The sequence below is a fragment of the Nerophis lumbriciformis genome, linkage group LG26, assembly GCF_033978685.3.
Source record: "Nerophis lumbriciformis linkage group LG26, RoL_Nlum_v2.1, whole genome shotgun sequence".
NCBI classification, from domain to species: Eukaryota; Metazoa; Chordata; class Actinopteri; order Syngnathiformes; family Syngnathidae; genus Nerophis; species Nerophis lumbriciformis.
Window position 1 is genome coordinate 19,796,456 of NC_084573.2, and position 16,034 is coordinate 19,812,489.

Here is a 16,034-nt window from a genome sequence, read left to right on the forward strand (position 1 = left end):
GGTAACGGAGTTACTGAATATAAAAAATAACGCGTTAGATTACTAGTTACCGCCGATAGTAACGGCGTTACAGTAACGCGTTACAAAGTAACGCGTTAGTCCCAACACTGGTGCTTCGCAACTATTTTCTGTTATGAAAATAACAGAAAATAAGAAGAAAACCTTTAGCGCCACCCCTCCCCACAGTCTCCGCCTCATCATTTGTCTATAAACTTGTACACCTCTGCATAACGTTGTGTCCTTATCAACATTAAGGAAAAAGAAATATGGATTAACTTACAACAAAGAATAACAGTTTTTAACTCTGTAACAGAAAAAAAATTGCCTGAAAAAAAATGCAATCCTTATTTAAACAAAATATATATTCTTTGACGACTCGAACCATATGATAGTGAAAAATAATGCTAAACAAACAAATAAGTAATAATAAATTCAAATTGATCAACAACAATAACTCAGGATTTATATATATATATATATATATATATATATATATATATATATATATATATATATATATATACACACACACACATAAACACACAGGTTTGGCTATAAGAATAAAAAATGGTCGTGAGTTCAAACCCTGGCCGAGTCATACCAAAGACTATAAAAATGGGACCCATTACCTCCCTGCTTGACACTCAGCATCACGGGTTGGAATTGGGGGTTAAATCACCAAAAATGATTCCCGGGCGCGGCCACCACTGCTGCTCACTGCTGCCCTCACCTCCCAGGGTGTGATCAAGGGTGATGGGTCAAGCAGAGAATAATTTCCCCACACCTAGTGTGTGTGTGTGTGACAATCATCGGTACTTTAACTTGAACTTTAACACAGGTCTGGCTATAAGAATAAAAAAATGCATAATTTTTTGAAGGCATAATGAACCTCATTGGATCAGGTCGATGCATAGGTCAGTGCAAAGATGAGTGAGGCGACTGACTGGTGTGCTCGGTGTCAAATGTCACTTCAAAATACACCACAACTGAGCTTTACATAAAACTGTTACCAAGTTTTGAGCAAAATAATGACGTGAATTCAAGTAAAACATTAAAAAAAATTCCTGTATGACATTCTGACAATAAAATTGCATTTGTGTCAAAATATTGGGGTCTTTTTTTTAGAATAAAATGATGCAAGCAAGTAATTTGCTGTGATTAATTGCAGTTAATCAAAATCAAACAGTGTGATTAATCAGATTTATCTTAATTGTTTGACAGCACTCGTTATAATTTATTAAGACAGTCCAGTTATTTGAGCTCAGAGAGGCTTTAGGTTAGGTTTTCTACTCTGTGTGTTATAACATATGTGTTTTACAAATTATACACACACTTAAACACTAAAAACAAAGTTTATATTTAGTTCAATTTGTTAAAATCATTACAAATAATAATAACAAATTCCGAAAATCGCTTATTCAATGGTAATGAAAAAAACTCAAACCATCACAACTTTTGACGCAACTTTCTGATAAAGTTCAGGCATTTTAGGCCGCAACAGTCAACAGAAAATACTCACAAAATCCTGGATGGACTGATTACTATGTCTACTCGCAGAATGGGACAAAGTATAGACACTCACCTCAGTTGGACATTGCAATGCAATGATGTTTCCGTCGTCGTCCGTGTTATGTTTGGCACTCGTGGGCTGCAGCTGAAGGACATAACGGAGACAACAATGACGCGTTGTGTGTAAAGAAACAAAGTCTAAAGACTGAGTCTTGACAATGGTCCTCACCAGGTTTGTCCACAACTGCACCATCAGTTTATCAGTTTCATGTGACGCTTGGGACTCAGAGAGAGGTTTCCCGATCTGGACAAAATATACAGCTCAGTTAGCTCCTGTTATCAACAGGTTAGATCAGAGGTGGCAACCCGTTTTTTAGTCTCCTTGAGTCTTTTAACACGTTTTTGTGCGTTTTTTTAAGAGGTTTATGATTTCTGACTGTAAAAGGCCATAAATGTATAAGGCTGAGTACCCTACGGTAAGATAACATGCATACATCCAAAAAAAATACACATTTCAAAAGAAAATAGTCTAATTTTGCCTTCACCGCCATACCATTTTTTATCAGTGGACAAAATAGCTCGTTTGATCGTAAATGGTGCTCCCCCGTGGGTTAGATGTAGTCATTACTGATAAGTATTACAAGTCTTTGGTCATGTGTACCATTGGCTATGAAGATGTCTGAACCATTAGGCTCGTTTTGTGTTCCCACTTCTGTTGATGTCCGTGGTGTCAAAGGTGACTCACATTAGCAGAAATGACATGCGTGATGAGAGGTGTATCCTGTAAGATGACGGTGAAGTCGTTCCTGTCACTGTACCAGTGCTTCTCCACCAGGAGCTCGTCCAAAGAATCCTACACATAGCCATTTGTCAGAAGGGAAATTGAACCTTATTAGTTAAGCAGTTTAGACCAAAATAATGTGTTTTTAAGGATGCTCAAGCACCTTTAAAAGTACAATCAATAGTATTAGTAACTTTATTAATAACTATGCATGTTTGATAGTACAGTAATCCCCTGTTTATCGGAGTTAAATGGTGCCAGACATAACCGCGATAAATTAATTTCCGAGAATTAAGTATCATTAATTATTGATTGAACATTTCCATAGCTAGAGCATAAAAATTGTTTACTACCTACTAAATATTTTTTTTAATATGATGAGAGCCCTCTAGACATGGTATAAAACCCTTTAGTCAGCTTTACATTAGATAGTAATACTGCCTGAGACTGGGCCAATCATTGGCCACAATACTGAACATTGTGAGTTGATTGGTTTGGTCTCATGTAGTGGCCAATACTACTGTGTAATTGATTATTTTTAGTGAAGTTTGCCATTTTTATGCATGGAAATGCTTTAATTAGGGCAAAAATGTTGTTAAAAATGCTTTAAAAAAATATTTTAAAAAATCCACAATGTGATGAAACCGCAAAAAAAAGCTGATATGGGGAGGAAGGGCTGTATTTTCTTAACAATAAAAATGTAATTACACTTTACCTTTGTAGCTGTATGTAGAAATGGCGCCTCTGAAGTCGCAGCTGCCAGCATCAACTCTGTGCTCTTTTAATGTTTTTATGCCCTTTGTGTTCTTTAATGTTTCCCTTTTACATCCATTTTTTATACTATTTTTGTGGACTATTGGAATCTGCACTGCGCATAATTTCCCTATTGTGGGATAAATAAAGTATATCCCATTCTACTTTATCTTAAAATATGAATTATTTGTATGATAAATTATAATGAAATAATTATAATAATAAATACTATTTATATATAAATATTAAATATTTGAAGCCCTTTAAGGTACTTGTAATACAGGGCTATACAAATAAATGATAATGTATAGCGCTTTTCTACCTTCAAAGTACTCAAAGCGCTTTGACACTACTTCCACATTTACACACACATTCACACACTGATGGAGGGAGCTGCCATGCAAGGCGCTAACCAGCACCCATCAGGAGCAAGGGTGAAGTGTCTTGCTCAGGACACAACGGACATGACGAGGTTGGTACTAGGTGGGGATTGAACCAGGGACCCTCGGGTCGCGCACGGCCATTCTTCCACTGCACCACGCCGTCCCCAAGTCTGATTGGTTGATATGTATATTAAATTAAATATTAGTTTATTTTTAAATGTATCATTAATTTATTTTTATTGTTTTATTAATTTATTTTTGTTTTATTAATTTATTTTAAACTGTAATATGTTTTAATTTAAAATCAATTAGATAACTAATAATAATGAATACATTATTATTGATTATTTTCTATTTTAATGAAATTAAAATGTAATGTTTATTTGAACTGATCTATTTATCAAGACTACAAATCCCACAATGCACTGCAATAACAATGTGTTGCAAAATTACGAAACAAACCTGCAGGGCACGAGCAAGAATGGCCTTTTGAAGTCTGACCTCTTCCCCTTGGGCGAGTTCCAAACATGGGCACGATCTTTCAGGAAAAAAAACATGTTTATCGATCAAATATGAGTCTATTAAATATAAATCATCATTGCGTGCCCTCATCCTAAAACAATACTAAATTAATTCATTAGGTCATAATTGAAAAATGTTATGGAAAAATATAATACATATTGACCTTTTTAGTTTGGAATTACATGGTAATTGAATAAAAAAATAAATTGGATGTGATATAACTAGACAGTCGCTCCAGGATTTCGCAGGCTATTTTTTTTTGATAACATTCAATCAACTTGTGATTTTATGAATATGCAATGGATGTTTCAAGTTTTCCTTGTAACATTCACCTCAAGAAGCACAGGGTCGCAACAACAATTGGAAAACAAATACTGTATTGATGTTTTACTCGTTTTATATCACACAGACTTAAAAGTACACACAAGATGACAGTGAAAGCAAATACTCAGTGCTAATTGTCAAATGACTGTACCGGTACTTTTTTTAAACTAATTATAACTAGTAACAGTAACTGTTCAGACATTCTCCATATTTATTTTACGCTTGAAAAGTGTTTGTCCATTTTAAACATTCATTTATATTCCAACACATTAAGAGCATTTGTAAACTGTTGAGAGCGATCTATAGCTGTAATTTTTGTAGGTACCGTATTTTCCGGACTATAAGGCGCACTTAAAATCCTTTCTATTTTTCACAAAACTCGACGGTGCGCCTTATAATTCGGTGCGCCTAATGTAAGGAATAAATTTGGGGAGATTACCCACCTCGAAGCAATTTTATGTGGTACATGCTGTAATGATAAGTGTGACCAGTAGATGGCAGTCAAACATGAGAAATAAGTGTAGGCTTCACCGTTTGATGTGACCAGTAGATGGCAGTCAAACATGAGAGATAAGTGTAGGCTTCACCGTTTGATGTGCTTAAACATACGAGTATTATTATGGTGTGTGTGTGTGTATAAGGTCAGACATATTATCTGGCGTTATGTTTCACAATATTATGCAAAAGCAACTTTTTTTACCTTCTGGTACCTGCTGATCTGTATTTGGGATCTGCTTAATTTCTGAAAAATTGCGCGCGTCCGCCTTTGTAGTCCGTGCCGACACCGTAGTCGATGAGCTGCTTCTTTTTCTCTACTTGTTATGGGACATTCATCCTCTGCTGTTGCCATTTATAATATAAAGTAGTGTAAAGTTCTTACTTTACACTCAGTAAACTCGCCATGAAAGTGCTAAAACATACCAGTGTAGTGAGTTTACATTATTCACCCAAGGAACTTTAGTTATTATTGTTCCGGTCGGAGGCTTTTTCACGAGACACATTTCCGGTGTTGTTGTTTCCGGATGAAGAGATGCTGCTCCGTTATGGTTTAAGTAAAGTCTGAATGTCATTAAAACAGTTACCTCCATCTTTTGACACTTCTTCTACCTCCGTCCTTGCACACTACACAGCTAAAACAAAGATGACTGGGAGAAGACGCTGCCCAAGGTGAGCCACGTAAATAAGACCGCCCACAAAACGGCGCATCCGGAAGCGACTGTCAGAAAGCGGCTTGAAGACGATCTGTAAAACAATCTATGCAACATTTTGACCAAAGAACTACATTTCATCTTATGTAGACAGCAAGGAAGTGTTTTCAATTTAGAGAATAATAATAATAATAATATGACTCCTTTAATGCGCCCTATAATCCCGTGCGCCTTATATATGAAAACAAGATCAACAATAGACCATTCATCGGCAGTGTACCTTTATAATCCGGTGCGCCCTACGGTCCGGAAAATGCAGTAAATAAGAGACGATGAGAGATTATCACACATCAACATCCTTAAAATGTAAATACTTTGCTAGGTCAGCATTGCAAATTAAAATCTGCCACTCCTTTCCTTAACCTATATAAATAAAGGTTAAATAACTATATACATGGATGTCACGGAGGAAATAAGGATGCCGGTGTGTTGCTCAATGCTTATAATACTACATTACCCAGAAGGCTCAGTGCTATAGACAACGAATGAAAGAAGGTCTGAGCGACAAGGGAGGTTTGATTGATAAATAGTTGATATATTGTTACACCTTGCTGTTTCTGCTTTGTTTACACAAAAAACAAAGTTTTGATTAAAGAGTTGACCTGCGTGTTTGAACAGCACTCCAAAATGTGTGAGGCAGTTGTGAGACCATGCATTATTTACGGGGATTGGTTGAACTTGCGTGAATTGGCGCGATTGTGACATCGCAAATTCCTAGAGGGACTGACTGGAATACTACAAAACCCAAAACCAGTGAAGTTGGCACGTTGTGTAATTCGTAAATAAGAACAGAATACAATGATTTGCAAATCCTTTTCAACTAACTATATTCAATTGAATAGACTGCAAAGAAAAGATACTAGAACAATCCGGATGGTTCTTTTCGTCTTTGGTCCGGAGGACACGACGTCCACAGTTTCCAAAAACAATTTGAAATGTGGACTCGTCAGACCACAGAACACTTTTTCACTTAGCATCAGTCCTTCTTAGATGAGCTCGGGCCCAGCGAAGCCGGCAGCGTTTCTGGATGTTGTTGATAAATGGCTTTCGCTTTGCATAGTAGAGTTTTGACTTGCACTTACAGATGTAGCAACAAACTGTAGTTACTGACAGTGGTTTTCTGAAGTGTTTCTGAGCCCATGTGGTGATATCCTTTACACACTGATGTCGGTTTTTGATGCAGTACCGACTGAGGGATCGAAGGTCTATAATATCATTGCTTACGTGCAGGGATTTCTCCAGATTCTCTGAACATTTTGATATTATAGACCGTAGATGGTGACATCCCTAAATTCCTTGCAATAGCTTGTTGAGAAACGTTGTTCTAAAACTGTTGGACAATTTGCTGACGCATTTGTTCACAAAGTGGTGACCCTCACCCCATCCTTGTTTGTGAATGACTGAGCATTTCATGGAAGCTGTTTTTATACCCAATCATGGCACCCACCTGTTCCCAATTAGCCTGATCACCTGTGGGATGTTTCAAACAAGTGTTTGATGAGCATTCCCCAACTTTCTCAGTCTTTTTTGCCACGTATGCTATCTTTTTTTAAACATGTTGCAGGCATCAAATTCCAAATGAGCTAATATTTGCAAAAAATAACAACGTTTTCCAGTTCGAACATTGAGTATCTTGTCTTTGCAGTCTATTCAATTGAATATAGGTTGAAAAGGATTTGCAAATAATTGTATTCTGTTTTTATTTACGATTTACACAATGTGCCAACTTCACTTGGTTTGGGGTTTGTATAACAATAAAATTAATGGATCTTGCTACAGTTCCTAAGAAAGTTGGTAAGAACATACTTGCTGTGCGACGTATCACGTTCTCCATCCCTCAATGCAACGCTGACAATGGTTCGCTTTAGCTGCAGTACAGTTGGACACAGATATCAGTCAGATACCAATCCAATGATAGAAGATAGTATCTTGTGTAATAAAAACCTGAGCGTGCAGCAGCAGTAAGACAGCATCCACCTCCTTGACGGCTGACCTGATAGCAGACTGAACCTGCAAGAAAAAAGCAAACGTGCGATCAAGGCGCCGTGAGCATTTTCTTTATCTTTCGTGAGTCAGCACAACTGGATCCGATGTACAGGTTTTATGGCATGAGGTTTTGAAAAAGCCTCTGTGAGAACTGGGAAAGAAGACAGATTGGAACTAGACTAAGAAAAAAAGTTTTATGAGATCTAGAGATAATATCGGACTGCCGATATTATCGACCGATAAATACTTTAAAATGTGATGTCGGAAATTATCGGTATCGGTTTCAAAAAGTAAAATGTATGACTTTTTAAAACGCCGCTGTACGGAGTGGTACACAGACGTAGGGAGAAGTACAGAGCGCCAATAAACCTTTAAGGCACTGCCTTTGCGTGCCGGCCCAATCACATAATATCTACGGCTTTTCACACACACAAGTGAATGCATACTAGTCAACAGCCATACAGGTCACACTGAGGGTGGCTGTATAAACAACTTTAACACTGTTACAAATATGCGCCACACTGTGAACCCACACCAAACAAGAATGACAAACACATTTCGGGAGAACATCCGCACCGTAACACAACATAAACACAACAGAACAAATACCCAGAACCGCTTGCAGCATTAACTCTTCCGGGACGCTACAATATACACCCCCCACCCCCCACCCCCCACGCTACAATATACATGTATATACATGTATATATATATATATATATATATATATATATATATATATATATATATATATATATATATATATATATATACATGTATATACATGTATATACATGTATATTTGTTTGAAATGTGGCGGACATTGGCCGTGTATTAAAAAAGCGGCCGCCGTTCGCGCGATACATTATTGTTGAATCACACGGCATAGAGAGAAGATAAGTTTACTTTGGCCTTGACCTATTCGTGTATAACTGTTATTGATGTGATTTAACCCTTGTGTAATGTTAATATTGTTGTTACTCAGCCAGCGTTTGTGGGTCTGATGGACCCGTTGCATTTTGTAGCTTTTAATGCCTCACAATCAAACACTTTTATGTTAAAATACTGAACAGGTATTTACCTTATCCCAATAAACATCTGTTCAGTATTTTAACATAAAAGTGTTTGATTGTGAGGCATTAAAAGCCACAAAATGCAACGGGTCCATCAGACCCACAAACCCTGGCTGAGTAACAACAATATGAACGTTGCACGGAAAATTTCTCTGCCAGTTTCTGCATCCCACAGGGATTCTTCTTTTGTGTTTCTGCACCTGCGGTTCCCACACAAGGTTGCAACATTGTTCGTCAACACTGTCTGCTCTCATTTTCTCGCACATTTGACCCTCTGATGTTCTGTGTACCTACACTCTGTCCTCCTCCTGTCTAGGCCTGCTGTGTGTGTGTGTGTGTGTGTGTGTGTGTGTGTGTGTGTGTGTGTGTGTGTGTGTGTGTGTGTGTGTGTGTGTGTGTGTGTGTGTGTGTGTGTGTGTGTGTGTGTGTGTGTGTGTGTGTGTGTGTGTGTGTTTTCAGCAAATAAGCTGAAAACAGGCACTTCCACTTTAAACAAAGTGCATTTCGATAAATAGACTTTGGTGTATTTGAATGTGAGTGGGGAAATTATATGTTGTTGTATTACTACTTTTCAACCCTTTTATATCGAATTAGAAATGTGAACCAGGCAAAGGGTATTTATTTATATAATTGTGCAATAAAGAGACGAATGTCGGAAGAAGGAAAAACAGCTTCGGTGCCTCATTCCTGTTTTAAAATTTGCCTGCTTTTCAGGGAAAGAGAAACAACAGTCCACCAACAAAAACATTATTTTTGTTACCTCTGTCCAGGCCACATGCTAACTTTTTTTTAGCTAGTTTACACATTTTTAGCTAATTTTGCAGCCGAACATTCACCTTAGAGTCATATAACTTGGTACATGACACATGCTAACGGTTAGCATGCTAACATTTTTAGCCAATCTTGCCACCATACACCCCAGAGTCATATAACTTGGCATGTGGCTTCTGTGACTGCGATGTGGCCCACTCGGTTCACTCGGGTTGAGACAAATAACAACACAAATGGCATGTCGCTGACTGCTTTTATAGCATGTAACAATAACAAGATCTGATAGCTCAGTTACATCTCTTTTTATTACCTATTCTGTGTTATATGTGTTTTATGTTGCACGATTGCACCAAGAAAAATTCCTAGTTGAACCCGATCTCAAACAATGGCAATAAAAACTATTCTGATTCTGATTCTGATTCTGATGTGATATTGCTAACTTTTTTAGCCAATCTTGCCACTGTACACCTCAGAGTCCCATAACTTGGTATGTTAGCATTAATGTTAGCATGTTAACAGTTAATGTTAGCATGCTAGCTTTTTTTTTGTGCAAATTTTACATAAATACACCTCAGAGTCATATAACGTAGTACTTTAGTGAGTGTGTAGTGTAGATTAGGATGTTTAGCTTAAGTAGAGTAAATGCATTCCAATAAATTAGTCTACTTGGGCTTCTGTGACTGCGATGTGGCCCACTCGGTTCACTCGGGTTGAGACGAATAACAAGACAAATGGCATGTAACGAAGTAAATAGTGAATATTTAATGTAATTTGCCTTTGTTCCACTCATCCTTCATTTCACATTTTTCTTCAGACTAGGAGGTCGGAGTCCTAGTGAGCACCTTGGTCTTGCCTCGCCACTTCCAAGTCCGGCTGAATACTTAATATTTCACTGTAAATACGTTTAAAAGAGTCTGTCCACTTCTGGTAGCTTAGCATAGTCAAATGAAGTTTGTAAAAACATCAAATTGCATAACAGGTCACTAAAAACGCTGCAAGATAGTTCCACTAATATATAAATATATTTGCAAATGCATTTGATGATTATATAAAAAAATACTCTCTGCAAAAAAATATGTAGATTTTACAATAAAAAACTGGCAACTCAGTCACCTGAATTTCACTGTTAAAATATAGTTGTGTTTTTTTGTTTTTTTTTTACAACATATTAGGGTAAATGGAAAAACTGTAAAACTATTTTTTTTACAAGTAAAAAATGGTAGCTTAGTCGCCAGAAATTCATGGTACAAATGTATGGTGGTATTTATAACAGTATCACTGTTTTTGTTTTTATTCTGGAAACTGAGCTGCCATTTTTTACGGTAATTTTTTATAATTTTTCCATTTATGGTAATACACTCTAAAAACAGCTCTGGCAACAGAATTTTACCGTAAAGAAAATAATGGTGGAGTTTTTTTTATTTTATAATAATATGCTGTGAAAACCACCGTAAATTTTACTGTAAAATCTATTGTAATTTTTACATTGTACAATTTGATAGATACTTGCTTTGCAATCATAAGTCAAGCATATATTTAAGTATTTATTATTTTCACACAAAACAATGTTTGGTAAGTATATTTGTTGCAATATAGCTTAATGTTAAAGTTTAAAAGGTATGCAATTTCTTGCAGTACATATATTTGTTTCTGTCAAAAGGGAGTGAACGAATACATTTAATAAAGTTAAAGTTAAAGTACCAATGATTGTCACACACACACTAGGTGTGGCGAGATTATTCTCTGCATTTGACCCATCACCCTTGATCACCCCCTGGGAGGTGAGGGGAGCAGTGGGCAGCAGCGGTGGCCGCGCCCGGGAATCATTTTGGTGATTTAACCCCCAATTCCAACCCTTGATGCTGAGTGCCAAGCAGGGAGGTAATGGGTCCCATTTTTATAGTCTTTGGTATGACTCGGCCGGGGGTTTGAACTCACAACCTACCGATCTCAGGGCGGACACTCTAACCACTAGGCCACTGAGTAGGTAAGTAAAGATAAAATACTTTATTGACGCATATTATTTCACGGGTCATATAAAACGATGTGGCTGGCCATATCTGGCCCCTGGGCCTTGAGTTTGACACCTGTGTTGTAGGATATTAAGAAAGCTTTCCAAGCTTTTTCAATGCAAGATCGAAATGAGAAAATAAGTTTTTACTCTGGACTCAAACTTCAAATGTACTGCGATAACAGTACACATAGACAAACGATGAAGAACAGAGAATAAATGTGTTTAAAACACTAACCATGAACGCTAAAAAGACAGACTATTTACCTTCTCCTGGTCACATGCACAGATCTGATCCACTTGAACAAAAACAAGCACCAGCTTCCAAGAATGCTGAAATACACAGAATATTGGATTGTTTGTTTCTAGTAGTTATGATCATTATGTGCTGTCATGGTGACAATAAGAGCAGAGCAACAATCGAAGTATGAATTGACCGGCGGACATACCTGCCTTTTCTGCAGGTAGAGAGACACCTCTTGTGCTAGCTCCAGCAGAGTGCTACGAGCAGAACTCAAAAATGTTACTCAGAAATTATGTTTAAAAGAGAGTCATATCTTTACCTGTGTTCTCCATACTGAGGGCCATTCATGTATGTTTCTCCAAAGGAGGAGCTCATCAATATGGGATTGAACATACTCATCAGCTCTGAAGGAGGGAGAAAAACTTGAATAACGACGTATGGGGAACTGCCCTTTTTTGGGAATTTTTCCTATTGTTCACAATCATAATGAGAGACAAGAGCACATGTCTTTTTTTTTTTTTTTAGGATTTCAAGGATGATAAAAAACGCTTGCAAGATGCCCTCTTAAACAACTTGAAACCCCTCCAACGTTTAAACTGTAAGTCTGTATATAATGTAGTAACAGACATGTTCATAACAATAAGTCATATGTACTATATATACCGTATTTTGGTCATTTTAAGCATTGCCGGAACTAATTCCTCTGTGTATTTTTTTCAGTTTCCGTAACAGCGCATTTCCGACTTCTGGCAACAAATGTGTGTTCCTACTTCCAGAAACAAACGCAAGTGTTTTCTAATCATGGCAGACTTGGTAACACACAATGAAGACAACTGTTTTTGAACAAATGAGGATTCACAACATTATCTTTTTGAAGCTGAATATACAGAGTATGAACTACTGCTTACAGAAGCGAGCACAAAGAAAGATTGAAACGTTGGAGCAGACGTATGCCGAGAGAGTGAGTTCTGCGTGACCTTTTGATGCTGCAAATGTGGAACTTGAAACCAAGCTATGCCGACATAAATGGAGTTCTTACCCAAAATAAACTGGAAATCGTCCCTGGCCAGCTGGACCAAACGAACAACTGTCTAATGAGTAAGTCACTATAATATTGATCATGATATGTCATGCTTGTTATTACAACTACATACACTGTCGAGCTAGTTGTGTTCAAACAAAACATGAATTGTGGGCTAATACTTTACAGATACTGTAATATGATTGTTCATGTTTTCAGTCAGTACAAACTGGTGTCTTATCGCATTGTTGTGCATTACAAACTCAAACACGATTCGGGTGCTGACGTAGAAGCTGTCTTATCTCTTGCCGTAGTTCGCTCACAGCTAACACGCAGCACGCCGATGTGTTACTATGCTAGAACAAAAGTTCCTCAGTGTTCGCTCTTACAATAATAATGTGGCTACACGGAACGTAAATGAAGTATTGTTGGCGTTTTTTGAATGCATTTTTAAAGTGATTTAGAGGCAGAATGGATTGCTCCCGTTAGCTGCATTGCTAGCCACCTAGAATGAGACGATTTTTACAAATTTGTCTCTAATAATGATTGTGAACGATAGGCAAAATTCCTAAAAAAAAAAAAGTGCAGTTCCCCTTCAATGCGCTTATTGCTAGGGTATGGAAGTTAACTGTGCGTATATGTCTCCAGTTAGTTATAATCAGTTCAACAATAACAAGCAGTAAAATACACTGTGTATCCAATCTGAATTACAGATTCAAATAATCATTGAGAGTTTTCAGTACCGAAGTGCCTATTTGTATTTAAAGGATAAGTACTGTGGAATATATTGTCCAAAAAAATGTTTACCCAAAAAATCTATACATTTTTTAATAAAATGTATTTGTGAGTGTGCCAGAATTTGATTCAAAAGTGAATGTTCAAATTCAAAATCAATTAAGTAAAACGTTAATTACTTAAAATGTAAATGTTACTTTAAATTGTGAGTTATAAACTTAATAATCATATTGACAAAAATGTATTACAAGTGTATTGTAACATATTTCATTACATTTATTCCATCATTTCACATTTTGACTAAATAATTAATTATTTTTCTATATGATTGGATTTGGACCCCAAACATTCCAAAGTATTGGATATTTCATATGAGGTTTTAAGCTTTTTCATTCAAATGAGATTGTGCCATAGTGTAAAACTAAAACAAAGCATTCACATTTGTAACAATAAGGTTTCTATAGACCCAATGAAGGTTTAAATAAACATGGACTGTACATGTTACATATGTCACCTTGAAGCCTTGACACCACAGCGGACAACATGGTGCTGCAAGGAAAAGAAAAATGTAAAGTATTTTTAAACTGCATTACAAGAAATGACCGGTAAATAAAGCTCACCTGTGCACATTTAGTCCAATAGAGGCCAAAAGCGCCACATCTGCAGGCTTTACGTTGTTTACTGAAAGGACAAAATCAACTTGATTCTTCAATATACAAAACAGTGTGAGATTAAGATCACCAAACTGACACAATTTGGAGCCCAATGTGCCTCAGAAGTCAACATTCTGAGACATCACAGAATATGTTTAGCTCAGTGAGCTTTTAAGGATGAAAGGTGAGTACAATTCTGTAAATATTTAGTCACATCCTTTCATGGGACAACACTTCATACCCCTAAGTGAAAATGTCTAGAAGGGAGAAATCAAATTAGGTGACTTATTTAAGTGTGACAGTAAAGAAGTGTTTGCATTTTAAATTCAAGTCGAAATTTCGGGTTAGAAACTCGGAAATTCCGACTTCCCACTTCAAATGGAACGCACCATAAAAGTCCAGATGACAAATGATTTGCACATGCGCGAAACCCTGCAATTGCCTCCCTGTGAGGTTCTCCGCTTTGCTCGCAGCACCAGCTGACCGGCACTACCCAATAACTGCTCGTTGCCGCTTGGACCTCAGTCTCCAAGACACAAAAAGGTCTCCAATAACACCAGAAGTCGCTAGATAAGAGGATTTGGAAAGTTTGAGAATGGCAAGCAGTAGAAAATGGATGGATGGATGGATATTTTTAAGTGTTCTTTTTTAATCCATAGTCATAGTATTTTCCTATGTAGTGTGTCTTCTCGTAATCTCTGTGCTTTTATCTTATGTCCGTTAGGGGACCGCGTGGCACAGTTGTGAGAGTGGCTGTGCCAGCAACCTGAGGGTTCCTGGTTCAATCCCCACCTTCTACCATCCTAGTCACGTCCGTTGTGTCCTTGAGCAAGACATTTAACCCTTGCTCCTGATGGGTCCTGGTTAGCGCCTTGCATGGCAGCTCCCGCCATCAGTGTGTGAATGTGTGTGTGAATGGGTGAATGTGGAAATAGTGTCAAAGCACTTTGAGTTCCTTAAAGAAAAGGTAGAAAAGCGCTATACAAGTACAAACCCCGTTTCCATATGAGTTGGGAAATTGTGTTAGATGTAAATATAAGCGGAATACAATGATTTGCAAATCATTTTCAACCCATATTCTATGCTACAAAGACAACATATTTGATGTTCAAACTGATAAACTTTTTTTTTTTGCAAATAATCATTAACTTTAGAATTTGATGCCAGCAACACGTGACAAATAAGTTGGGAAAGGTGGCAATAAATACTGATAAAGTTGAGGAATGCTCATCAAACACTTATTTGGAACATCCCACAGGTGAACAGGCAAATTGGGAACAGGTGGGTGCCATAATTGGGTAAAAAAGTAGATTCCATGAAATGCTCAGTCATTTACAAACAAGGATGGGGCGAGGGTCACCACTTTGTCAACAAATGCGTGAGCAAATTGTTGAACAGTTTAAGAAAAACCTTTCTCAACCACCTATTGCAAGGAATTTAGGGATTTCACCATTTACGGTCCGTAAGATCATCAAAGGGTTCAGAGAATCTGGAGAAATCACTGCACGTGAGCAGCTAAGCCCGTGACCTTCGATCCCTCAGGCTGTACTGCATCAACAAGCGACATCAGTGTGTAAAGGATATCACCACATGGGCTCAGGAACACTTCAGAAACCCACTGTCAGTAACTACAGTTGGTGGCTACATCTGTAAGTGCAAGTTAAAACTCTCCTATGCAAGGCGAAAACCGTTTATCAACAACACCCAGAAACGCCGTCGGCTTCGCTGGGCCTGAGCTCATCTAAGATGGACTGATACAAAGTGGAAAAGTGTTCTGTGGTCTGACGAGTCCACATTTCAAATTGTTTTTGGAAATTGTGGACGTCGTGTCCTCCGGACAAAAGAGGAAAAGAACCATCCGGATTGTTATAGGCGCAAAGTTGAAAAGCCAGCATCTGTGATGGTATGGGGGTGTATTAGTGCCCAAGACATGGGTAACTTACACATCTGTGAAGGCACCATTAATGCTGAAAGGTACATACAGGTTTTGGAGCAACATATGTTGCCATCCAAGCAACGTTACCATGGACGCCCCTGCTTATTTCAGCAAGACAATGCCA

General features: G+C 37.6%; 1 protein-coding gene across 1 annotated transcript in view; it reads right to left on the bottom strand.

Annotated features, from left to right (window-relative positions):
* Positions 1-16,034, bottom strand: part of LOC133623832 (phospholipase B1, membrane-associated-like) — a 63,969-nt gene that overhangs the window by 41,796 nt on the left and 6,139 nt on the right. Inside the window, exons 2-12 of the mRNA XM_061987257.2 lie at positions 13,942-14,002; positions 13,836-13,870; positions 11,885-11,969; positions 11,771-11,822; positions 11,589-11,654; positions 7,425-7,490; positions 7,287-7,348; positions 3,889-3,964; positions 2,255-2,362; positions 1,739-1,813; positions 1,583-1,654 (exon numbers count right to left, since the gene is read on the bottom strand). Of these exons, the coding sequence (XP_061843241.2) occupies positions 1,583-1,654; positions 1,739-1,813; positions 2,255-2,362; positions 3,889-3,964; positions 7,287-7,348; positions 7,425-7,490; positions 11,589-11,654; positions 11,771-11,822; positions 11,885-11,969; positions 13,836-13,866 (693 nt within the window). The 5' untranslated portion in view covers positions 13,867-13,870; positions 13,942-14,002. The remainder of the gene's footprint in view (positions 1-1,582; positions 1,655-1,738; positions 1,814-2,254; positions 2,363-3,888; positions 3,965-7,286; positions 7,349-7,424; positions 7,491-11,588; positions 11,655-11,770; positions 11,823-11,884; positions 11,970-13,835; positions 13,871-13,941; positions 14,003-16,034) is intronic.